General features: G+C 39.5%; 1 protein-coding gene across 4 annotated transcripts in view; it reads left to right on the forward strand.

Annotated features, from left to right (window-relative positions):
- LUZP2 (leucine zipper protein 2) overlaps positions 1 to 21432 on the forward strand; it is a 480337-nt gene that overhangs the window by 120192 nt on the left and 338713 nt on the right. For 2 of the 4 annotated variants that reach the window (XM_075927754.1, XM_014573955.3), the window contains exon 2: positions 5021 to 5209. In XM_075927754.1, the coding sequence (XP_075783869.1) occupies positions 5148 to 5209 (62 nt within the window). In that variant the 5' untranslated portion in view covers positions 5021 to 5147. Of the gene's footprint in view, positions 1 to 4940; positions 5210 to 21432 lie in introns of those variants that run through there. The other 2 variants (XR_012903570.1, XM_075927755.1) reach the window with 2 other exon arrangements.

Below are 21432 nucleotides of genomic sequence, written 5' to 3' on the forward strand. Positions count from 1 at the left end.
CCATGAATCTGGCCTTTGTTGGGGGAAAAAATGCTGCATCGTGGTTTATAAAACCTGGTAAACTTGATTGCTTTTTGATAGAATTACAAAACTATTAGATTAAGGGAACACATAGATGGACTATATTTGGGTTGTAGTAAAGCATCTGACACTGTGTCTCAGATGCTTAACCTCAATCAGATCAGATTGCCTTGAATGTGAGTACTGTTACATAAAAGGAAAACTGTCTGAAGGGTGACCAAGGTAATAGTGACTAATGGCAACACATTGAATGGGTGGGGCATCTAGTGATCACCTTTATTAATGATTTAAACAAAGCACTACATTAACACAGTTCCTCAATGATGCTGAGGGTGGCATCTCAGGGGGCCTTCATTTGACTATACCTATTGACTTCAGTGGGGGCTGGGAGTACTTTGCACTGCACAGAAAGCATTTAGGTCACTGCAGTATTAGACTGTAAACGTGAGGAGTTTGCAACACCAAAGAGTCCTATAATTAGACTAATGGACAGAAAGTGACAAAATGAACTGCTGAAAGAAATCTAGGGCTGCTGATGGATAGAAAAAAAAGGACAAGAATTTGCAACATATGCTAACAAAATCCAGTTCTTGATGTTTGCAGTCACTTATAATTAGCTGCTACTGTCCCCTGAGAAACTAGCTGACATAGCAATGCTCTATGCATGTGTCATGAAGCACAGGTAAGCTACACTGTTTCATGTGCCCACTGTGATGAACCTGGCTTTTTGTCAACCATAGTGCCCATTAAATCAATCCTTTTTGCATGGGAGCAAAGACTTACAGAATACTACGTTCTAGTCAAGAATGCAAAACAACTTCAAACTGTGCCATATAAATTGACCAGAATTAAGAATGTCAGTTAATTCTAGTTAGAGATCATTAATGAACATTAAATCAGATGGATGATAAAAATCCCAACTAAATTCATCCAAACTTCTGTCCTTTCATTTGCTCTGTGATTTAAAGAGACTCATTAACCAGCTATTATTTGAAGGGTTTTATAATTATTACTGGCTTTGCTACTAGTTTGCATAGTTCTCCATGCCTGTCTTTGTCAGAAAGAGGGATCTATTTGAAGCTGTGTAATAGCTATATTAGCTGACTTTCTGGTAACATGGTCCATGTGAGGCAGTTTCTCATAGTGGACAGAGCATTAGACTGTGACTGCCATCAGCCCACTGTCCCTCAGTTTCCCCCAGATGTAAAATTGGGATAGTGATACTGACCTCCTTTAGTAAAGCTTCTTAATCTACTGATAAGAACAAGGTGGTATATTTTACTCTCTCATGAAATTTGCACGGTAATGCCAATGAACAGTAGAACTAATCATTTGAGATAAATATTCTGCAGCAAAGTGTGTTACCAGAATGTGTACAAAGCTGATATATTCTCTCTTACTGTGACAGTTTCTCAAAGGATCCTTTTGAAAGGATACACTTCATTCATTGTACTAATAATGCAAAAACTCATGCACATGCAGATGTCTTTCTGATAGACATCTTTCTGGGAAAGATGTGTTTATGCTATTTACAAAAAGGGGTCTCTAGATTTGACCACCCATCAAAAGAGTCTTACAAAGTATGGAATGGTGCTTCCAAAATGTCAGTGTATGTTACCAAGCCTGTAAAAAATGGTGTGATAATTAGTCTCATAGATGTTACACAAATACAATTATAGCATTCCTAGAAATTTTGTGTAGCACCAGAACAGTTGTTTCCTGTTCAGTTATTTTATATTCAGGGCATGTGACTATTGGCAAGGACCCATATAATAAGAAGTTTTACTCGCCAGACTGATTGCAATTATTTTATTTAATAAGTCTGTGCATAATTCCAACCATGGACCAGCAATCCTTGATTTGTAAAGGGAAGATTTCTTAGCATTTCCCCCCAATAGTTTTTAATTAATTAAATTGTTATAAGTTTAATAATTATTTGGAAACATTTTCAACATGCAAAAGAATCATATAAATTATAGTTTTATAAATCAAATGAAAATCAGAAATGATCTACAATTTATTTTAGAAAAATAGCTGTTCATCATTTTAAGAAATCAACACTACTGTTAAAATGACAAGTTTTAAAAGATATATATCTCACAATAAAAGGTGCAAAAACAAGATCAGTTCTCCACATTTTACATGGCTTAAATCAAGAATGTTATGCAGAACACTGCTTGTAATGCCAGCATCTGAGTACTAGTATCCAAAATTTGTCAAGGATAGCACAAGGGATTGGCTTGCAAAAATGTAGATTCTCTTGTGCTCTCACTTGCATTTACAGCTGGGCACTTATATTCATAGTTAACCATTTAATGTGTGAGCAAATGCTGTTTTTTAGGGAGACACTGGCCTGCAAGTATGCATTAGCTGCTCCTGTGATGCCCTTGCTGCTTGGAGGCTTTAGTTTTGTGCAGCACAATCTAGCTATCAATCTTGTGTGTGTATATGTGTATATATACACACAGAATACTTCTGGATGTGCTGGGAGATGCCTTCATCCCCAAAGCTGTATTTGGGGCGTGGGGCCTTCTTCAAAACACTCTGAGTGGATGGGAATCATGGGGAGTATGTGTTGGGGGCCTACACACTCAAGAGTTCTCAGATTGGTGCAGAATAGGTATAAGTAAATACACCAGATGCTGTTTACGTATGGGTGCTATGGTGTGGGAGGAGGGATGTCTTTCTTCTCCAGATGCCCAAAGATTTCTTGGATCATTCAACAAGGGCTCATTCTCCTTCCCTCCCTCCCAAACATATCTGATGTCTGCTTTGCTATCGGGATGCAAGCACTGCCTGCACCAGTTAGTCTGCTTCACTGCTTAAGAAGATAGAGCTGTTTAATATTGTTGGTTAATCTGACTAAATCATCCAGGAAAATACCTTCATGGAGTCATTACTTATTTATTTGTGTGGTAAAAGGGCGAGTCCCTGCTATGCATGGCACTGCACAAATATATCATTAATCAGACAGAGAATGTTTTCTTGCATCTTTGCTTTCAGTAGTTTTGATTGGTTAGAATATAGCAAATGCAAGTCAGAGCGTTGAGCACAGTGATGGAATGATGGTCACTTACAATACTTCAGAGCAGCTATACAATATCATCTCTGTCCTATACTGATGCACTGGATTTGGAGTGGATTTGAGACCTTATGTCTGCATGGACAGAACGTCAGGGGAAAAAGGAGGATTCTGGCACTAATTTCCCACAAAAGAAAAAACTTCTGTGAAGAGGGAAAATAGTAACAGAATTTAGAAAATTTTTCAGGTTGTAGAACTGCATGTGATTGCGAAGCTCATTCCAAACTCACCTGGCTTTGGTACATTCTCCTGATGCCCTTTCCATTGCCCTTTCGCCAGGCAACTTTGTATGCATGGAAGGGGATGAGGGAAAGATTAAACTGTTGGCATATGACTGGGGTTGAGGTGCCTGATAGCCTGGAAAGTTTGGCATTTTCTGGGCTGAGAAACTGACAGGGAGGCCACACTTTTTATGACCTTTTTACTATCCAATAATATGTAACCATGGCAACATGATTCTCTTTGGTGTTGTGTATAATGTGGGAAAACAACAAAAAAAACCCCTCCTTCAAATTAATATAAGTGCTTTAGCTGTGGAGAATCATGCTGAACTAACTTACCCATCATACTGAACCAGCATGCTACTGCTAGGAAAAACTTACAGGGGAAGAGGTCAGCATTCCTATTTTTTTAGTGATGTATGCTATCATTTTATTTCTCAACTGACACACACTTCAGAAGTGACTTGAAGTATATTGGTTTTGTTTGTGTGTGTTGGGAAAATCTTACTAATTCCCCAGAGGGAGCTCCCATTCGCTGCAGTTAGTGTATCTGTAATTACTGTAATGGTATTCAGATGTCTCTCATTCTACCCAATAGGGAGCAATAGAAACATAGGTTAAAATCTGAAAGCTTGCCTCCATAATGTATTATTGAACTATTTTTTATGTTCTTATTTAATCTCAGACTTCTTTTACATGAGCAATTAAGCATAGAAACAACTTGCACTCCCTTTCCTCCTAACCATGGCTGCCTTGTTCACTTTGCAGAAAAAGCTCTTTTCCTTACATAAAACTATATGTTTTAAATCCCACATTTCCATCATACTTTAAACTCAGAACATTTATTATCTGTCATGAACTGTAGTTTGTATCCCCTGCAGGGTAAGGACATTTAGGACCATTTATTTTTGACACACATTATTTGAGAAGAGAAAGTGAGAGCTGTCATTCTCTAAATCTGACAAATTTAACTCCAAGAGGAAATAGCAGATTAAAATCTGGAAGCACTGCTATCAACCACTGTCTTATTTAAATCACAATCAGAAAGTCCATAAACACAGAGACAAAAACAAAACAAAACTCACCAAAATATAAATCTGAAGTCTCTTACCAGTGTCTCGTGGCAATTAAGGTTTGTAAAGATGACTTTCGCATTTTGAAATACACAAATCTATTTCTGCTCCTCTCATTTTAATACTAGCAGGAAGCCCTGACTGTATGAATTTCAAATTAGAACAATACAGTTTAATTCCTACATTGCAAAGAAACATTTTTCTAGGCAGGATGCATCAGGTTGATTCTGTTACTTTAAATAAGTAGAACCTACTTTTCTACAAAAAACTTTGTACAGATCCTCTTCTGCTAAGCTATACAACTTATATCTATAATAGAGGGGTTTTTTTTACATATTATTTTTTCCCCGTTTCAGGCAAAATCTACAAGTCAGATATGCACTCTTATAACCTTAGAGTTAACTGCCATCCAATGTGTTCTCCCTCCCTGGTTGCCACTTAAACCGCTAGTTATAACAAATCCTTCAGGACTTCAATAGAGTCACTGTGTTGAATAATCACAGCCTATCAGGCAGTAGGCTTGCAGCAGCAGCTCCATTGCCTGTGACATCACTCCTGAAGCTCAAACCTCACTCTAAGCTCCCTTCATTAGTCAGTCTGTTGGTCTGTCTCCTTTTTTCCAGATCTACAGACCTTTTGCACACCGGAGTATGCTGCTCTGAGCAAAAGAGCTGTGGAAATCAGAAGCACTGAGAGAGAAAGAAGAGGAGACAGAAAAGGAAAGGAAAGGGGAGGGAGACAATCTACAATATGAAATTAATCTCAGCTTGTTACTTACTGCCTCTTTTCCCTGTTCTAGTTTTCAGCACTAGGTGAGTACAGAAAGCTATTTTACTTGGAGTTCTCTTGATTTGTTGGCTGTTTGTCTTTAAGATTCATTCTTCTCTCTTAAATCACAGAGAATCCAGCTTCTTCCATGGTTGTAAGTTCGAAGTATAGTCCTCAGATTATTCCATTTCCCCCACCTCAACCCCAGATACTTTGAGAGATTGAGTTATACTCGGGTACTCCAGTTTATTTGTGCCCTTACCTTTTTTCATGGAGAAGCTGATTGCTCTATAGTGATCTGAATCTTTTGTGATGAAACAAAATGTTTCACAGAAACAAGCTTGCTATACAGTGCAGTTGTAACTAGGGGGTTGTGTTCCAGTGCAAATCAGAGCGCCAAAGAGCAGAAATTGAGAGCATAATAAACATTTTCCCCATTAGAATGCTAAAATAAAAAACAAACATTAGAACAGTCTTGCAGCAGTGAGGATTTTGCATTGTGACCATAACCTATTTTAAGGTTTATCGTTTTTCATCTTAAACACAGCAAAGATGCTGCAGTGGCTGCAGGGTGCTTGGAAACATGTTAAAAAGTTCTGGCAATCTAGAAACATTACTCTCTACTGTGTGAGTACAATAGACCATGGATAAAATGTGAATATTGTATATTGCAGGTTAGAATCAGGGCTGACTATGCAGCATTCTGAGAGAGAAATTTCCTAGGATATAGTGTGTGTTCACAGTGCCGGAGACATAGCATGTGCATCAGGGGAAGGTAAAGCTACAACACTCTATCCTACTGTCACATTATTCACTGATGGAAAGTTATTGTGTACAGAGTAGGTATCTTAGGCACAGGCATATTCAAATGATACCGCTATTGACACACAGTTTCTAGCTTCCTGATGTTGATCAACAAACAATAGTGACATTTGTCTGCTATGTTTAAGAAGTACTCAGTAAACTTCTGTGTCCCTGGAGCATGGTGGAAGTGTAAAGAGAGAAAAAAAAAGATTCAATGCTACCAATCACTGCTTATTTGCCAGTGTGAATCAGGGACATCTGTCCAACCACTTATTCCTAGCATCTTGCCATAAAATCTCCAGATAACACTGCTATTCGTGATAGACTTAAAATGAGAAGTTGTGCTCCCAGATCTAAACAAAGGTGAGTGTTCATATTTAATACGTTTGAACAGGACAGATGCAGGCATGTGTGAGAAGAAATGGGTCAGAATTCAGGGAGTGAAGTTGTAGGCTTACCAGAGATTTGAATGTAGATGAAATATGTGTGTGTGTTAGGCTGTCTTACTCATCTTCACGTCTGTTTAATATTTGTCACTCCCAATCACTGTGAATCACTCCAATATTCTTTCAAATATCTTGCAATTCCCTTTTGTGTCTTTGTGTTGTGATTCAATAATTATCCCTGCATCCCTTTAGATTTCATAGGTAGACTGAAGAAATATTCAGTATCAGTCAAGTGCAATTCAGATCAATAATTGTACTTTATCTTAAAATTGTACATTCTTTAGTAAATTACACTGGTATTGAATTTAAAAAGGGGGTTTTACAGAGAGCCAACTTTTCCAGATGCAATTTTTCATCTTAAATGGTCTTCCGAGGGAAGTACTTTACGAGGGAGTCAATGGCCACCAATGTATGTTAGTTAAAATGAGGTAAAGGGAATCCTCACACACTTCCATATTTCATAAAATACAAATATTTTTGGGCAAAGATGAAAGGGATAGAGCTGAAGCTGCAACCAAGGATGTGGGCTCTCCCCTCCCCTCCAAAAATCGGTCATCTTAACAAAAAAAAGCAACGCTTGCATATGTATAAAATATGAACTTCAATAAATAGCTTGTGATTTAAAATTGGATTTTACTTCCCACTGAAATTTGTCAAGGTATGAATAAAATGTTGAAGTTGACATTTGAATGTCACATGTGATCAGTGTAACTACAGAAACCTTCCTCTTCCCCCCCTCACCAAACTTAGAGATAGATTTGAGTGGCACATGATCACTTATGGTCCTTGATAATAGATAAAGAGCACACAAATGCAGTGATTATAGTAGTCAATAAGAATCAACATTCAGGCAGAGATTTCAATCTAAATTCTTGTTTCAGTTTTTAGTATCAGGCTTTTGCATCATAGATCAGAAGATGCAGCTATTACTTACTTATGCTATTCCTCTGAAACCATTCTGGATGTTCGGTTCAACAGAAAAGTAAGCGGGACTCTAAAAATGGGGATTTAGAGGTACAGAAAAGGAAATGCCCTGAAACAATGGAACACTCTACTAGGGCATGTTTTTTATTCCCCAATTGTACTATCAGAACAATGGAGCAATTTTCTTGAGATCATGATGGAAGTAAAAAAAAAAAAATAAAAAACTACAGTGCTACTAATATATCATTCAGCAGGAGGAGATTGTGCTTTAATCTTTTTCAGCAGAAGGCTTTTTTATATGTGGCACTTAGTAGTTCTTGCAAACATATGGTTAATGAGGTAGGCTGGAACCCAAACAGGGCAGATTTGCAAGAACAGTTGCTTTTGCAAAAAGTGGAACCTATTATCCTGCTGTGTAAAACTGCTTATTTTAGGCAAAGCAAAGATCGTGAGTGGCAATAAGTTTTCTGTCATGGGATTTCTTTAGAAGTACAGGTTGAACCTCTCTGGTCCAGCATTCTCTGGTCTGGCAACGTATATGGTCTGGCATAATTATAGTGAGCCAGATGTCCACATATCATGGGTATGGTCAAGTTCTCCACAGTCACATAAAGTTTACAGCCACCAGTCCTGGCTCTGTATTCTGTGTTGTTATTTAGCTCTAATTTGCCCCTAAATGTCTTCTAAGAGCCCAGTAAGCTGTGGAAATGTTGGTAATGCTGCTAGACAATATTGATCTCCTGTGGGTTGGCAAATTCTCCGGTTTGGCCGTGCTCAGGTCCCAAGGTTGCCGGACTAGAGAGGTTCAACCGTACTTTCTTTTCAAGCTATTGTATATGCAGAGCTCTTTCCATGTAACCGGTTTGCTAGTGCAGAAATCAGTGAGAAATTACTTGATGAAAAATGTGGGCAATTGCCATTTATTCCTCTCTGCTGTTTGGTGATGTCATTTTCCTTGCACCACTTTATTGTTATAGTTTTGTGAGGCCTCTGCAAAGAAGGCTAATTTTAAACAGATTTGCATTCATGTATCACTGTGTGTGCACAATGCATGTTGATTTTGATTCTGGCATTTAGCAGCTGAAAAGAGCAAAGTTTTGGGGGGATGATGACTGCAGATTTTTTTTAACTGAAATACACAGATTTTTTCATAAATATAGGGCTCCAGGTGCTCAGCTGGGTCTATGTTGCTATCCACCAGCTGAGATCTGGCCCAGGTTGTGTCATTGCAAAGAAAACCTACTGCTCTTGAAGCATTTTTTTTTTAATCTATCCTTTTCTCATTTAGTGTTGGTATTTTTCACACATCCATGATTGTAATAAACAATGATTCTTTGGTGCTGTGAACAACTGCAAAGAAATCTGAGGTTTGAATTAAGATGCATTTACAGGTGTAATAAGCAACATTGTCTTGACTACTTCACGAATAACAACTCCAGGATGAGGCTTATAGCGTTAAGAAGCAGCAACTCTATGGGAATAAAAATGTCAATCTGAAGTGTACCCACGGGGACTTTTTCTAGTTTGAAAAAGTTTGGATAACTTTTTTATCATCAGGTTTGGTATGCTTTTGCACTTCCTAGTTTTGGAGGGGCCGAGAGATGTTCTTACACTATTGCCTGCATAGCAGGAATGATGGAAAAATCTATTATTTATGAGTTGTTATAGTGTGGTAGTGCCCAGAGGCCTTAGTCAGGATTAGGTTCCCATTGTACTAGGCAAATATATATGAAGACACAGCTTTTGCTCCAAAGAGCTTACAGTCCAAGATTCCAATTCTCTGACAACTTGCAGGCACTGGGGGTGGAGGAGGGGGTGTCTCTTGAATCCCCAGTGATTCATATGGATGCAGGAGTGTGCCCGTATCCAATTAACTGCAGGTTTGCACAGTAAATACTGGAGATTTCACAAGATTTTTAGCCCATCTTATATAGACTAATAAGGTTTTGAATAAGTTCAGGTAAGTGCTCCCTCTTCTGACTGCTTATTTACATAGATCCTCTAAAGGCCAGATATTTAAGTTTTTAACTTCAATGAACATTTTGCCCAAGTCTGGACTTCAGACATTGGCCCTAGATATTTGAGATTTGCTCATTGCACTGAATGTGGTTTTTTTTTTTTTTACTCCTCTAAACTCACCTAGAACTCTGTTCATGACACTGTCTCTGCTTGCTTATCAGGGGCCTTTTATGAAACTGTCCTGTGGTGACAAACCCTTTCCTCTATAAATAGAACATCTGACAGCGATCAAAACACACTGTAATTTGATTGAAATAGGATGTTACAGTCAGCACCATACTGAAAAAATGCAGCTTAGGAAAAATAATGTTGCTAATGAAGAAAATCATTAGATGAGTGTATCAATAATAGGAGTAAAATTAAGTCATATTCATGTACAGCAGGGGAATGGAGGGTGGCGGTGTTTTTTTTAATAGCACAGTTCCACAGAAATCTTAGATTGATATTACATAACAGTAATTCATTCTGGAAGAACCAGAACTACTTCAGTGGCTTGTGATGGGATGAAAGTTGCTTGGTAGTTCCTGGTAGAGAAGTGCTGGCCAGGTTGCTAGTGAAGGTTCATAATTTGATCTGTTCTGCCACTAGAAGTGGCCGAGGAGGGAGTGGAGCTTTGTTGAATTCCCTTTGCCTTGCAGTGCACAAGAGCCTTCATCAGATAGCTGCTATGCCTTCTTCACTGTAAGTGCCACCTTACGACGTGCGTAGGCTGCAGCTGGCCCATACTCGCTGACTAGGGCACGTTGGTCTAAAGAGATGTGTAATTGCAGTGTAGACCTTAAGTCTTAACCTGGAGCCTGAACTCTGTCCCCTACAGATGTTAGCCTGAGCCATAGGAGCCTAAGTCAGTTAGCATGGGCAAGCTGCATTTTTAATGGAAGCCTAGACCTACCCATAAAGGTTGAATTTGCTCTCCCTGTTGCTTGTCAGTATTCACAGCACCTGTTTGCTTTGGTGTCTATTGTTAGGGAATATGTAGGTGGTTCTCAGAGTGTTCTTTTTCCTTTAGCAGACACCTTTGAAGTATTCCCATGCCTACTGTTCAATCTGGAAGAGGTTAAATGTGGAAGCCCTGGAGTTTATTAGATTGAAGATAAAAGCAAAATGTTGAAAACATTTCTCCTTAATTAAAATCTTCCTCCTGTTGTCAACATTCATTATGCCATTACTAGAAGATGAAAGTGGCTATATTTGCGGACACTGTCATGGTAGCAATGGACCACTTTCTGCCATTCTTGGTGGAAGAACAAGCCTCAGACAGGGTGTCCGTATCATGAGCTAGAGTCAAAAGTCCCAAAGGCTGTGATACTCTGAAAGGCCACAGTCTTGGCCACACAGTGCCCTTCCATTTCCCCATGATAGCAGGCTTGCAGTGTTGCAAAGTTCTGGAGACAGCTGGTCTGGTATTTAGAGACTACCATGCTAGCAGGGAAGAGCAACTGATGTATCCCTAGGACCTGAGAGAAATAGGGACAACCCTTATGTTATTCTCTCTGAATTCCTGAAGGAATTCAGGAGGCACTGACTGTTTATAATTCTTGTCGTATTCTTATTCTTGCATGGAAAAACATCCTGATTGCTATCAAACTGGATTGTGATGTGAGCTTGATAAATGGGTTTGGTGCACTGGGATGGGGTGGCAAGTGGGATTTGGTATATCACGTCTATTGCCATACAGCAGTGGTCACCAACCTTTTGGGGCTGCCGGGCGCCCGGGACGGGGCCTTTCATGCACCGGGCACCCAGGGGCAGGGCCGCACATGCTCCCGGGGGCAGGGCCGCACATGCGCTGCACTCCCGGGGCTGGTGCCACTCCTGTGCCACACACCCAGGGGTGGAGCCGCCTGTACGCCATGCGCCCGGGGCTGATGCCCCTCCTGTGCTGCATGCCCACGAGCCGGCAGTGCCCATGCGCCATGCATCTGGGGCCAGCGCTGCTCCTGTGCCGCGTGCCCAAGGGTGGGGAAGCCCATACGCTGCTCTCCCGGGGCCAGCACAGCCCATGCACTGTGCACCCAGGGGTGGGGCTGGCCCCGATCAGTCAGCGGGCGCACAGAAATGGCCAAGCGGGTGCCATGGCACCTGCGGGCACCGCATTGGGGACCACTGCCATACAGTATGTCCAGATGCATGCTCTGCAATGAGCCATTTTGCTGAACTGCAACCACACACAGTTATTTTTTCAGTATATCCCTGGCAGTCCATTCCCTTGATTTCCGTTAAACAGAATGGGCCAAATCCATCCCTGGTATAATTGCATTGATTTCAAGTCCACTGAAATTGATGTACTTAAATCAAAGGGATAGATTTGGCCCAACCACTTTACAATTACTTTAAAGAATTTATGATTTAGGGTTTAATCCTGTCAGAGACTAGAGGTGCTCAGTGCCCATAACTCCCAGTAGTCTTGCAGAGAGGTAAGGGTGCGCAGCACCTTACACAATATGACTCTTACTGCTAGCTTTATTACATAATGGACAGTGATTCAGTAATTGTCCATGGATAGTTTCTGATTTAATATAGAATGGACTTGCTTTTTCCAAATGCTCATGATCTATCATTGTGATTGATGTGTCTGGATGTAACACTTCATAATAATACTATTTCCCTTTGTGTCTTATACTATGTTTATACATCTGTAGACTGTGTTAAAGGGTTTTACTCTTCTAGGACTTTCTTTTCTAATGATGGAATTAATTTCTAGTTGAAAAGAAGATGGGATCTGCTCCATTTTTACCGATGTATTTCCATCACTATGGTTAGGCTAGGAAAAGTACCTCAAAGCGAGTAGGACATAAGAACGGCCATACTGGTCACACCAAAGGCCCAACTAGCTCAATATCTTGTTTTCGGACAGTGGTCATTGCCAGGTGCTCCAGAGGACATGAATAGAACAGGTAATTAGCAAGTGATCCATCCCCTGTTGCCCATTCTCAGCTTCTGACAAATGGAGGCTAAGGATCCTTTACTAGACTTCTTTATTCTGCCAAAATAAAATCTCTGGAACTGGCTTTCTCACTGTCTGTGGCAATTCCTATTTGGCCAGAAAAGCCAGCCTCAAAGTGAGTAGGACATAAGAACGGCCATACTGGTCATACCAAAAGTCCAACTAGTTCAGTAGCCTGTCTTTCTTAGTACATTGGGTTACATAATAGGTATTTAGTGCCTTTGCTAGGACCAAATCCATAAATATCCCCTATATCCAAGACAAGAGTATTTGGTGTAGCTCACTCTCTACTTTTTCTAGCATCCTCTAATCCATAATATTTTGTCTAAGTTTCAGATGCACACTTTAAATGGTATTTAACTTTTCAGACTCTTCTATTGTCCTGGGTGTCACAGGAAAATGAAAATAAATCTGAAGATTCATTCAATAACTTTAAATTACATTGTAAAAATAGCTATTGGAGGTGAATTGAAATCTTTTCTCACCTTCCTTTTATACCTCTTCACTAAACAGTGACCCTCATATTCCTTGAGGGACTGTAATGTTAGCAAGTTACATTCATTGTATGTTCACAAAATTTACATTTCCTCTTCATGAAGAGGAACAATGATTCCCATTTGATCTCCTTTTATTGGTCCTCCTAATAGTTGAATTGGCAGAAACAGAATCAGACTTTGAATTGAGAAGAAACGAAAAAAAATCAGTTTGTTCTTTTAAAATGTATATTAAATTGGAGCGAAAAGGTTGTGTGTGTGAAATGCCCAAACACTTACTAACTAATATTTACCATATGCAAACAGAGCTAGTGGGAGGAGCTCAATTACATGCCACATGCTTGAGATCCTCCTGCTTCTTGAAGAAAGTGAGGCTGCAGTGTTTCCAGCTGGTGTATATTAACCTTGTAAACTCTGATCAAGAGCTCTGCACAATTTTTCTATTTATATTTATGCTTGTAATACCCCTCAGAGCTATAGAAGTGTTATGCCCGTTTTACAGATGGGGTACTGAGACAGATAAGTTAAATGACTTGTTCAAGGTCACACGGTGTCTTCTGCAGAGTTGTCAGTTCAACCCATATTACTTGACTATTAAACCAGTGCCTTAACGACAAACCAGCCTTCTTTTCTTTTGATTGTACATTAAGCAACAGCATAACTTTAATCCTATTTTGGGCCATCTTTTTAAACTCCACCAGCCCAACACACCCTCTCCCTCAAAAAGGATTGATATTGTAGTTTCTTCCTTTGCACCACTCTCCATCCAGCCATCCGGCATGGTTATTTGTGAATAAGGCATAATGAGTTTATGGTGTCATGGATGAGCACTGTAATTGCTGCTGCTGCATCTATTACAGCCTGGCCTACTTTAAGTAACCCTTGTGGTTCTTGAAGATAATTGGTTCAGTGGTGGGAGAAGGGAAAAATAATTATTTCATGATTATTGGTGCTGGTAAGCAAGGGGATTCCTTTTATAGTACTATATGGCACTGGATGAGTGGTATTTGGTGCTACATTTCAGATACTTAGATGGCTTAATTGGCATGATCCAGAGGAGTGACAGCAATAGAGGTAGTTCCTGTGGTTCTCTAACTTAGAATTGCTAGGTGAACCATAACAACCTCCTGAGCCAATGATTGTAGGAGCCAAGGTAATAAATTGTGCACAGCATGCATATTTCCCGCCGTCTCTGTTTCATAATGTTTGACTGACTTATTGATGTTTGCTACAGATTGGCTTGTGGCAATGGGCAAGTGGAAGGTGAGCTTTTCCTGAAATGTAGATGAGAGAAGAAAAATGTGTGAGAAATTGAATCACCAAGGTTATGAAAAGAGGTAGCATTAGATGGGTTTTTGCAGGAGAATACTTTGTTCCTCCTGGTATGGCGAAAGGATTATGAACTCAGTGTGCAAACAGAGAAAACTCTGTGTGTGTGAGACGGAAAGAGAGAGTGAGAGATTTTGTGGCTCATGTTTCACTCCCTGGCTTTTAAAAGGTAACACTCCTGCAAGAATGGGAAAATCCTAGTCCCAGTGTGATGGTCATTGCTGAAATGGATCAGCTTCACAATTAATACTTATTGCCAGTTCTGAAATAGGCACAAAGGCTATTGTACACACTCTGTCGGGGAAATAGCTAAGTGATCCACCAGTCCAGGCACACAGAGCCCCTAAAAATGCATGAGTTCCTGATATCTTCCCAGTTCCCTTGTACCAAACCTTCCATACTCACGGAAGAGGCCAGACCCATTACTTCAGTCTAGAATATTCAAAATGCTCTGCACCTCCAATCTGTGTCCGATTTTCCAAGTGGCCAGTTCCCATTTCAGAATCAAAATAAATTGCCAGGTTTCCCCAAGAACTCAGCATGTTGCCTGATGGGTGCCTTTGAAAATCTGGCCATGGCTGTTGCAAAAGAGAGCAGGACAATTCTGAAAATCAAGCTTGTTTAGGTACCTGATTGTAGTTGCTGAGGTCTTTGGAAAATATGGTCCTGGACACACAGAAAATCTGGTCTCATATCTTTTTTTTTTGTTCTGGGTTAAGGATTAAAGCTATTTGTCTTAATAGAAATAGTGCATCTTGAGAAATTACATTGTAATCCTGGTGCATAGATAGCATGTGATGGATTAAAAACAAAACCAATTCCAATATTCTTGCCTTCCTTATTTCCATTGTATTAAGTATCTTACTTTGCAATCAGTACAGTTTGTGCTATTTAATGTAATGAAAATTCACACATACTAAATTCTGTGGACTCTCTGCAATCAGTCTTGAATAAGTGTGTTTTTCCCATATATCATTCCAAGTGCGTGCATAGAGAATACAATTGTACTGCAATTGCTGCCTTATTTACTTCAAAAACAGCTATTTGCTGTTCAGTATACACTGAAAACTTTATGAAGCCAGGTATTTAATTTAATATTATTTCCTTCAAATCATCCTTTCCTCTGTCCTACCTCAATAGTATCCCGATTCTTACTTCCAACTCCTCCCAAATGATCAGCTGGCATCTGAGGTCCTAGTGCAATGTCCATTGAGGTCAATGGAAGGACTACCATTGATTTCAGTGTGTATTGGATCAGAGAAAAGAGGGAGTTTCCATTCCAGTGCCAAAACCACCAAAGCCATTTGAAAAGCTTCGTAAAAGTTTGCTTTGAAAACACTATTTAAAATGTTAATAAAAATTGATTCCATCTGTTATGTTTGCTAATTGTTTTCTCCCAGTGAAAACCACACTCACTTGTGTCTGTGTCAAAAGAGGAAATATTCATTTGTTTCTAGCTTTCTCAGAAGCTGTGTAAGGGAACCTACCTAAGAAATAACAGCCTCTATGTTCTGCAAAGTTCTTTTGTCTGAGGTGACGTCTATAGAATTAGTTCATAAAATTCAGTCTAAAAGTCTAAGCCCATTTGCATCAAGTAGGTGGCACATAGGAGATGTCAAAATACTTGTTTGTTTCACAAGTCAGAAGTAGGACACATTAAGACCCATCTGTCCCTCTTTTCTGCAGTACTATTGCATGTACTCATCCTCTGAAGATCCCTATTTCATGTGACATTTTACATTTATTTTGAAGGGAAATCTTTCCTTAGAAATATAACTAGGCATGCTTGCTTCTTCTGCTTTTACTGTAGGAAAAGAAGAGTTGTCCTAATGGATCAGACGCTGGTCTGTCTAATCCAATATCCTGTCACTAACAGCAGCCAGTACCAGATGCTTCAGAGGGAGGTACAAAAAACCCCACAGTAGTCACTGAGAGACAACCTGCCCCAGAGAAATCTATTCCTGTCTCAGGCAGTTAAATGGTGAATCGGGTAGCTTGCACCAATCCTGTGCAAGAGACCAATATCTTTATCTTGTTCAACAGAGAGCTTGTGTAGGACAATGAGAACTAAGTGTTGTGTTTTCAATAGCCAGCATTGCTGAATAAGGGGGCTGCTATATTTGGAGCCAGTTGGAGCTTTTTATAAAGTTGGCACTTTCATTCCTAGTTAATAGAGTATCACATTAATCACATTGCAAATTAACGAAGTGTATATCACCCTGGCAAAGCCAAGGTCTAATAAGATAGGTCATGCTGGAAGTGGAAATGGATATTTTTGCAGACGTAACTATTTACCAGCAATGCCCCTGTGCCACATATATTGGCCAAATATATTGGCCACATATATTAGACAGTCTCTACAACAAATGATTAATGGACACAAAACAGATAGAATCACTTACAGGTTTTTGTGTGCTACCAAAAGTTTTAACCTGCCTGGGCACTCATTAATGGACTTAAAATATCAATTTTTCTACAAAGGAATTTCACATGCCAACTATGGAGAAAGAGTGCAGAATTAACCTTCATATGTAAATTTGACACTGTCTCCCATGGCCTGAACAAAGGCTTGAACTGGGTAACATTTTATAACTTGAGCTTTCCTTACATTCAACATCCTATTGTCATCAGAAGCCAAGTATGGGACATTTACAGCCCACTCAATTAACCTCATTAGCACCGGGACTAGAATTGACAGGTAACTTTTTTTCTCCCTCTGCCTTCTTATTTTGAGGGTCCTCCTTTTTTTTTCTCCACTCAGATCATCTCAGCTGAAGAAGTTGATTTTGCCCACCAAAGCTCATGATATATATAATGTATGTACATATATAAGTCTCTAAAGTGTCATAGGACTACTCGTTTTTAACATTACAGACTAACACAGCTACCCCTCCGAGACTTCCTAACTATTTGGTATATTTAGTTGCAGTAGATGGTTCAAAAGGACAGGTAGACTATGGATCATCAAGACAGTCTAAAAACTGGCATTGTTATAATGGTGAGTTCCTTCTTGTGATTGTTGCACATCATTCTTTCCCCGAGAATAGATTCAGCCTGCTTCTTCTTATGCAGGTGCTGATGTCTTGCAAGCATTACTTGAAGCTTGGAGATGGTTCTATTTGTGTTAGACCTATAGGAGACAAAAAGGTGTTTATGGCGACGATAGGGTCAAAATGAGAATAGCTTTCAGGATATGCCAGTGGCCCCAAAGAGTCACACATATAATTGGCTACATCTATGAAAACACAGAAGCTTAAGACTTGCTGAATAAGGGAGTGTCATTCTGTTTGTTCTAAAGTCCCTTTCCCTCCTCCTCCCACATACTATTACCATATTTTAATTATGGTCACTGTTACTGCTATCAATATAAAGAAAAACTAGTTTGAATATCATTGATATATTTCCCAACATATTTTGTTTAGCTCTTTCTGTAAATTCGCTGTATGTCCATCATGTATTAGTTCTACTGTCTCTTTGTTTTCTCTTCTTTCCTAGAAATGTTGGCATCCCCAATTAAAAGAAAATTGCAAAAATAAATAAGTGGTAAAAGCCAGTGGCATAATTTACAGATAAATGCAAATTGAAATCTTTAACTATGAGTGCATGTTTACACCACCAACTTGTATGTGGTGTATACATGCTGCCTTATATCAAACTATGTAGTATACAAAATTATATTATGACTGTCCCCACTTGAATTTGAAGGAAATGGCAGGGGAACAAAGTTGACTCTATGGTATTATCTATACAAAGAAATTCACACGTTCAGTATGTAAAGGGATGTGTAAAAATAAAGGACTTATTTGAAAGAAAAAGGTATCACTTGAATATGTACTAAATCCTTCAAAAATTGGAAATTCCAAACAAGCACTATTATCTATTTTTATTTAGGCAGCTGAAAAGGATAGCTCTAAAATTAACTAAATTTTGTATTACTTTTCCATTCTTATCAAATACATCTCTCAGGCCTTTTACACTCACATGTATATTCAAGTTGCCTGAGTGACACTGACCTTTATAGCTTAACAGCCTACGCTTGCTACAGTGCAATAAATTTCTTATCTTTTAGTCCTTTTTATTAGGAATTTATGATGGTGGTATATCCAGTTAGGAGACTTTTCCCACTTCTCTTTTGTCACTAGCTATCCTTGCTGTTAATCTCTCTCACCTCATTAGTGGCTAGTCATAACAAGAGCTGGAAGTGTGAAAAAATCTAGCTGTGAATCTAACATATTTATCATCAGGCTAATATTAGATGTACATCACTTATTAAAATTGGCAGTGAGCATTCTTCTACTATATGTGAAAAGATGAATTAATCCTTCATATTTGCTCGGCTAACGCTGTTGACTCCAGTTCACTACATTTGTTTTCCGCTGAAAAACATAGTGAAAATCATGGTGCAGAACATTTTCATTGTTTTGGCAGATCTGGGGAGTGTACATTTTAGCTAGTTTTAAGGTCCCAGAATGAATCGAACCCCGTGGCCACCCTCATAGGATATCTTCCACTTGAAATCAACGGAACCAGGATTTTGGCCTATTATTTATTTATTTATTTTGCTTTAAACTAGTCAAGCAGTTGCCTACCTGATAAGCCTACTTGATGACTCATTTCCCTCCCTTGCTGCCTCTTTATCAACTGGTCCCCCCCCCCTCAGCACTATCTCCAGTGGGTGGGAAGAAGGGGGAGGCAGAGGACTTGGCACAAGTCAGATCTGAATAGTCCTGTCTCGGACCGGGTCCCAGACCCCGGCGGCTCTGCTTTTTAAATGCCTAGTTCTTGTAACATTTAAAAGGGGCTCTTAAGTAATGGTTAATAAGCTAATTGTGTAGTCCAGGAAATTTCCATTAGCTACTCAATTAGTCAATAAAGGGATTAGCTCCTGGGGCCTGCACGAGTTACGACTCAGCAGTCCCAGCTTGCATGGGGTCCCCTGCTGCAGCTCTGCCTTTTAAATGCAGTAAGAGCCAGGCAGATCTGTAGCAGTCTGGGACCTGGCACAAGCCGGGACTGCTCAGTCCCAGCTCGCACGGCCCCCAGGAGCTAATCCCTTTATCAACTAATCAAGTAGTCAATGGAAATTTCATTGAGTACTCAATTAGCTTATTGACTGCTACTTAACATCCCTACTTTAAACTTGCCACTGGTCTGAAAGCAGGTATTGCCATGATTGAATTGCTACTATTATTATGTACCTTTTAATACTCATAAGAACATAAGAACGGCCATACTGGGTCAGACCAAAGGTCCATCTAGCCCAGTATCCTGTCTGATGACAGTGACCAGCAACAGGTGCCTGTGATGGGGTGCCAGTCCCAACCGCCTTGAGACCTACTGCCCCCCTCACTCCTGAGCCAGCGAGGGGCGGGAATGAGGTGTAACAGTAGTTCGAATTAGAAAGCCTAATTCGAACTACGTACTCCGTGCCACATGTAGCTGCGGGCACGGAGTCCAAACTACTGGTGATTTAAAAATGGCGGCGCCCGGCAAGATGCAAATGAAGCCCGGGATATTTAAATCCCGGGCTTCATTTGCAACTTCGATTGACTACATTAACCATCCTAGTTCGAAGTAGGGTGGTAGTGTAGACATACCCTAATTGCTTAGTAAGACAGGATTTCCCTTTACAGAAACTATGTTGACTTTTGTCCAATAAATTATGTTCTTTTACATGCTTCACAATTTTATTCTTTACTATTGTTTCGACTAATTTGCCCGGTACTGAAGTTAGACTTACCGGTTTATAATTGCTTGGATCGCCTCTAGAGCCCTTTTTAAATATTGGTGTCACGTTGGCTATCTTCCAGTCATTAGGTACGGAAGCCGATTTAGGGGATAGGTTGCAAACCACAGATAATAGTTGAGCAATTTCCCATTTGAGTTCTTTTAGAACCCTTGGATGAATGCCATCCAGTCCCGGAGATTTGTTAACATTAAGTTTTTCTATTTGTTCCAAAACCTCCTCTAATGACACTTCAATCCAGGTCAGTTGCTCAGATTCATCACCCACAAAGGACGGTGCAGATTTGGGAATCTCCCCAATGTCCTCAGCTGTGAAGACTGAAGCAAAGAAATCATTTAGTTTCTCCGCGAGTTTTTGGCTAGCTGTTCCTCAAAATCTTTTTTTGCTTTTTTTGTTACATTTTTACACTTGATTTCATAGAATCATTTTCATAGATTTGACAGTGTTTATGTTCCTTTCTATTTATGTCACTAGGATTGGACTTCCACTTCTTAAAGGATACCATTTTTTGTCCCTGACTGCTTCTTTTACATGGTGACTAAGCCACGGTGACTCTTTCTTAGGTCTCTCGCTATGTTTTTTTATTTGGGGTATACATTTAAGTTGGGCCTCTATTATGGTGTCTTTAAAAAGTTTCCATGCAGCTTTCAGGGATTTGGGTCTAGTCACTGTGCCTTTTAATTTCTGTTTAACTAACCTCCTCATTTTTGTGTAATTTCCCTTTTTGAAATTAAATGCCAGGGTGCTGGACTGCTGAGGTGTTCTTCCCACCACAGGAATGTTGAATGTTATTATATTATGGTCACTATTCCCAAGCGGTCCTGTAACGGTTATTTCCTGGACCTGATCCTGCGCTCCACTCAGGACTAAATCGAGAATTGCCTCTCACTTTAAAATGGTCACGTCAAAGGAACCTGAATAAAAGAAGCTCTTGATGACAAATGGGTCAGAAAAAAAAAAAAAAACAGTTTGCTGGGGGAGGAAGAAATGGAAAAGTACAAATAATTCAGGTCCTGATCACTGGTATACATTTGAGTTGATGCTAGTGAGTTATGGCGTTATCCCAGATTTGTCAGTATATCAGAGATCAGCATTTGTCCCAGTAACTTTGGATGTTAAGTGCATTTGGGGGTCCAGATTGCTGCAAGTATTGAGAGAAACTGACTCAAGAAAACAGCTATTTTGGTAGTGGAATCCATGTTCCACTTTATCTGTATCCAACATCACACTGCTACCTTTTTAAAATAATTTTGAAAAAAATAATCCCCTACTGAGGCTATCACCTCAATGGAAGTTATCCTCTTAGATAGGTGTTTTGAAAAGTTTCACCAGAAAATGTTTTTCATGCCCTTACTTCTCCCTAATAATTTCTCCATTAAACTATGGAGAGATACTGTAATTATTTTCTGTAACCACAGAATACCTTTATTTTTCTGAGTGCAGAATAATATTTAAGATGAACGTGCTGCTGCATAAAGCAGTTTTTATACCTATTTAGATGACAATTATTATTAAAAGAAAATTGCTTTCAAGTACGTGCGCTGTTTCAGGCTGGCTG

Source organism: Pelodiscus sinensis, chromosome 4 (genome assembly GCF_049634645.1).
Source record: "Pelodiscus sinensis isolate JC-2024 chromosome 4, ASM4963464v1, whole genome shotgun sequence".
NCBI classification, from domain to species: domain Eukaryota; kingdom Metazoa; phylum Chordata; order Testudines; family Trionychidae; genus Pelodiscus; species Pelodiscus sinensis.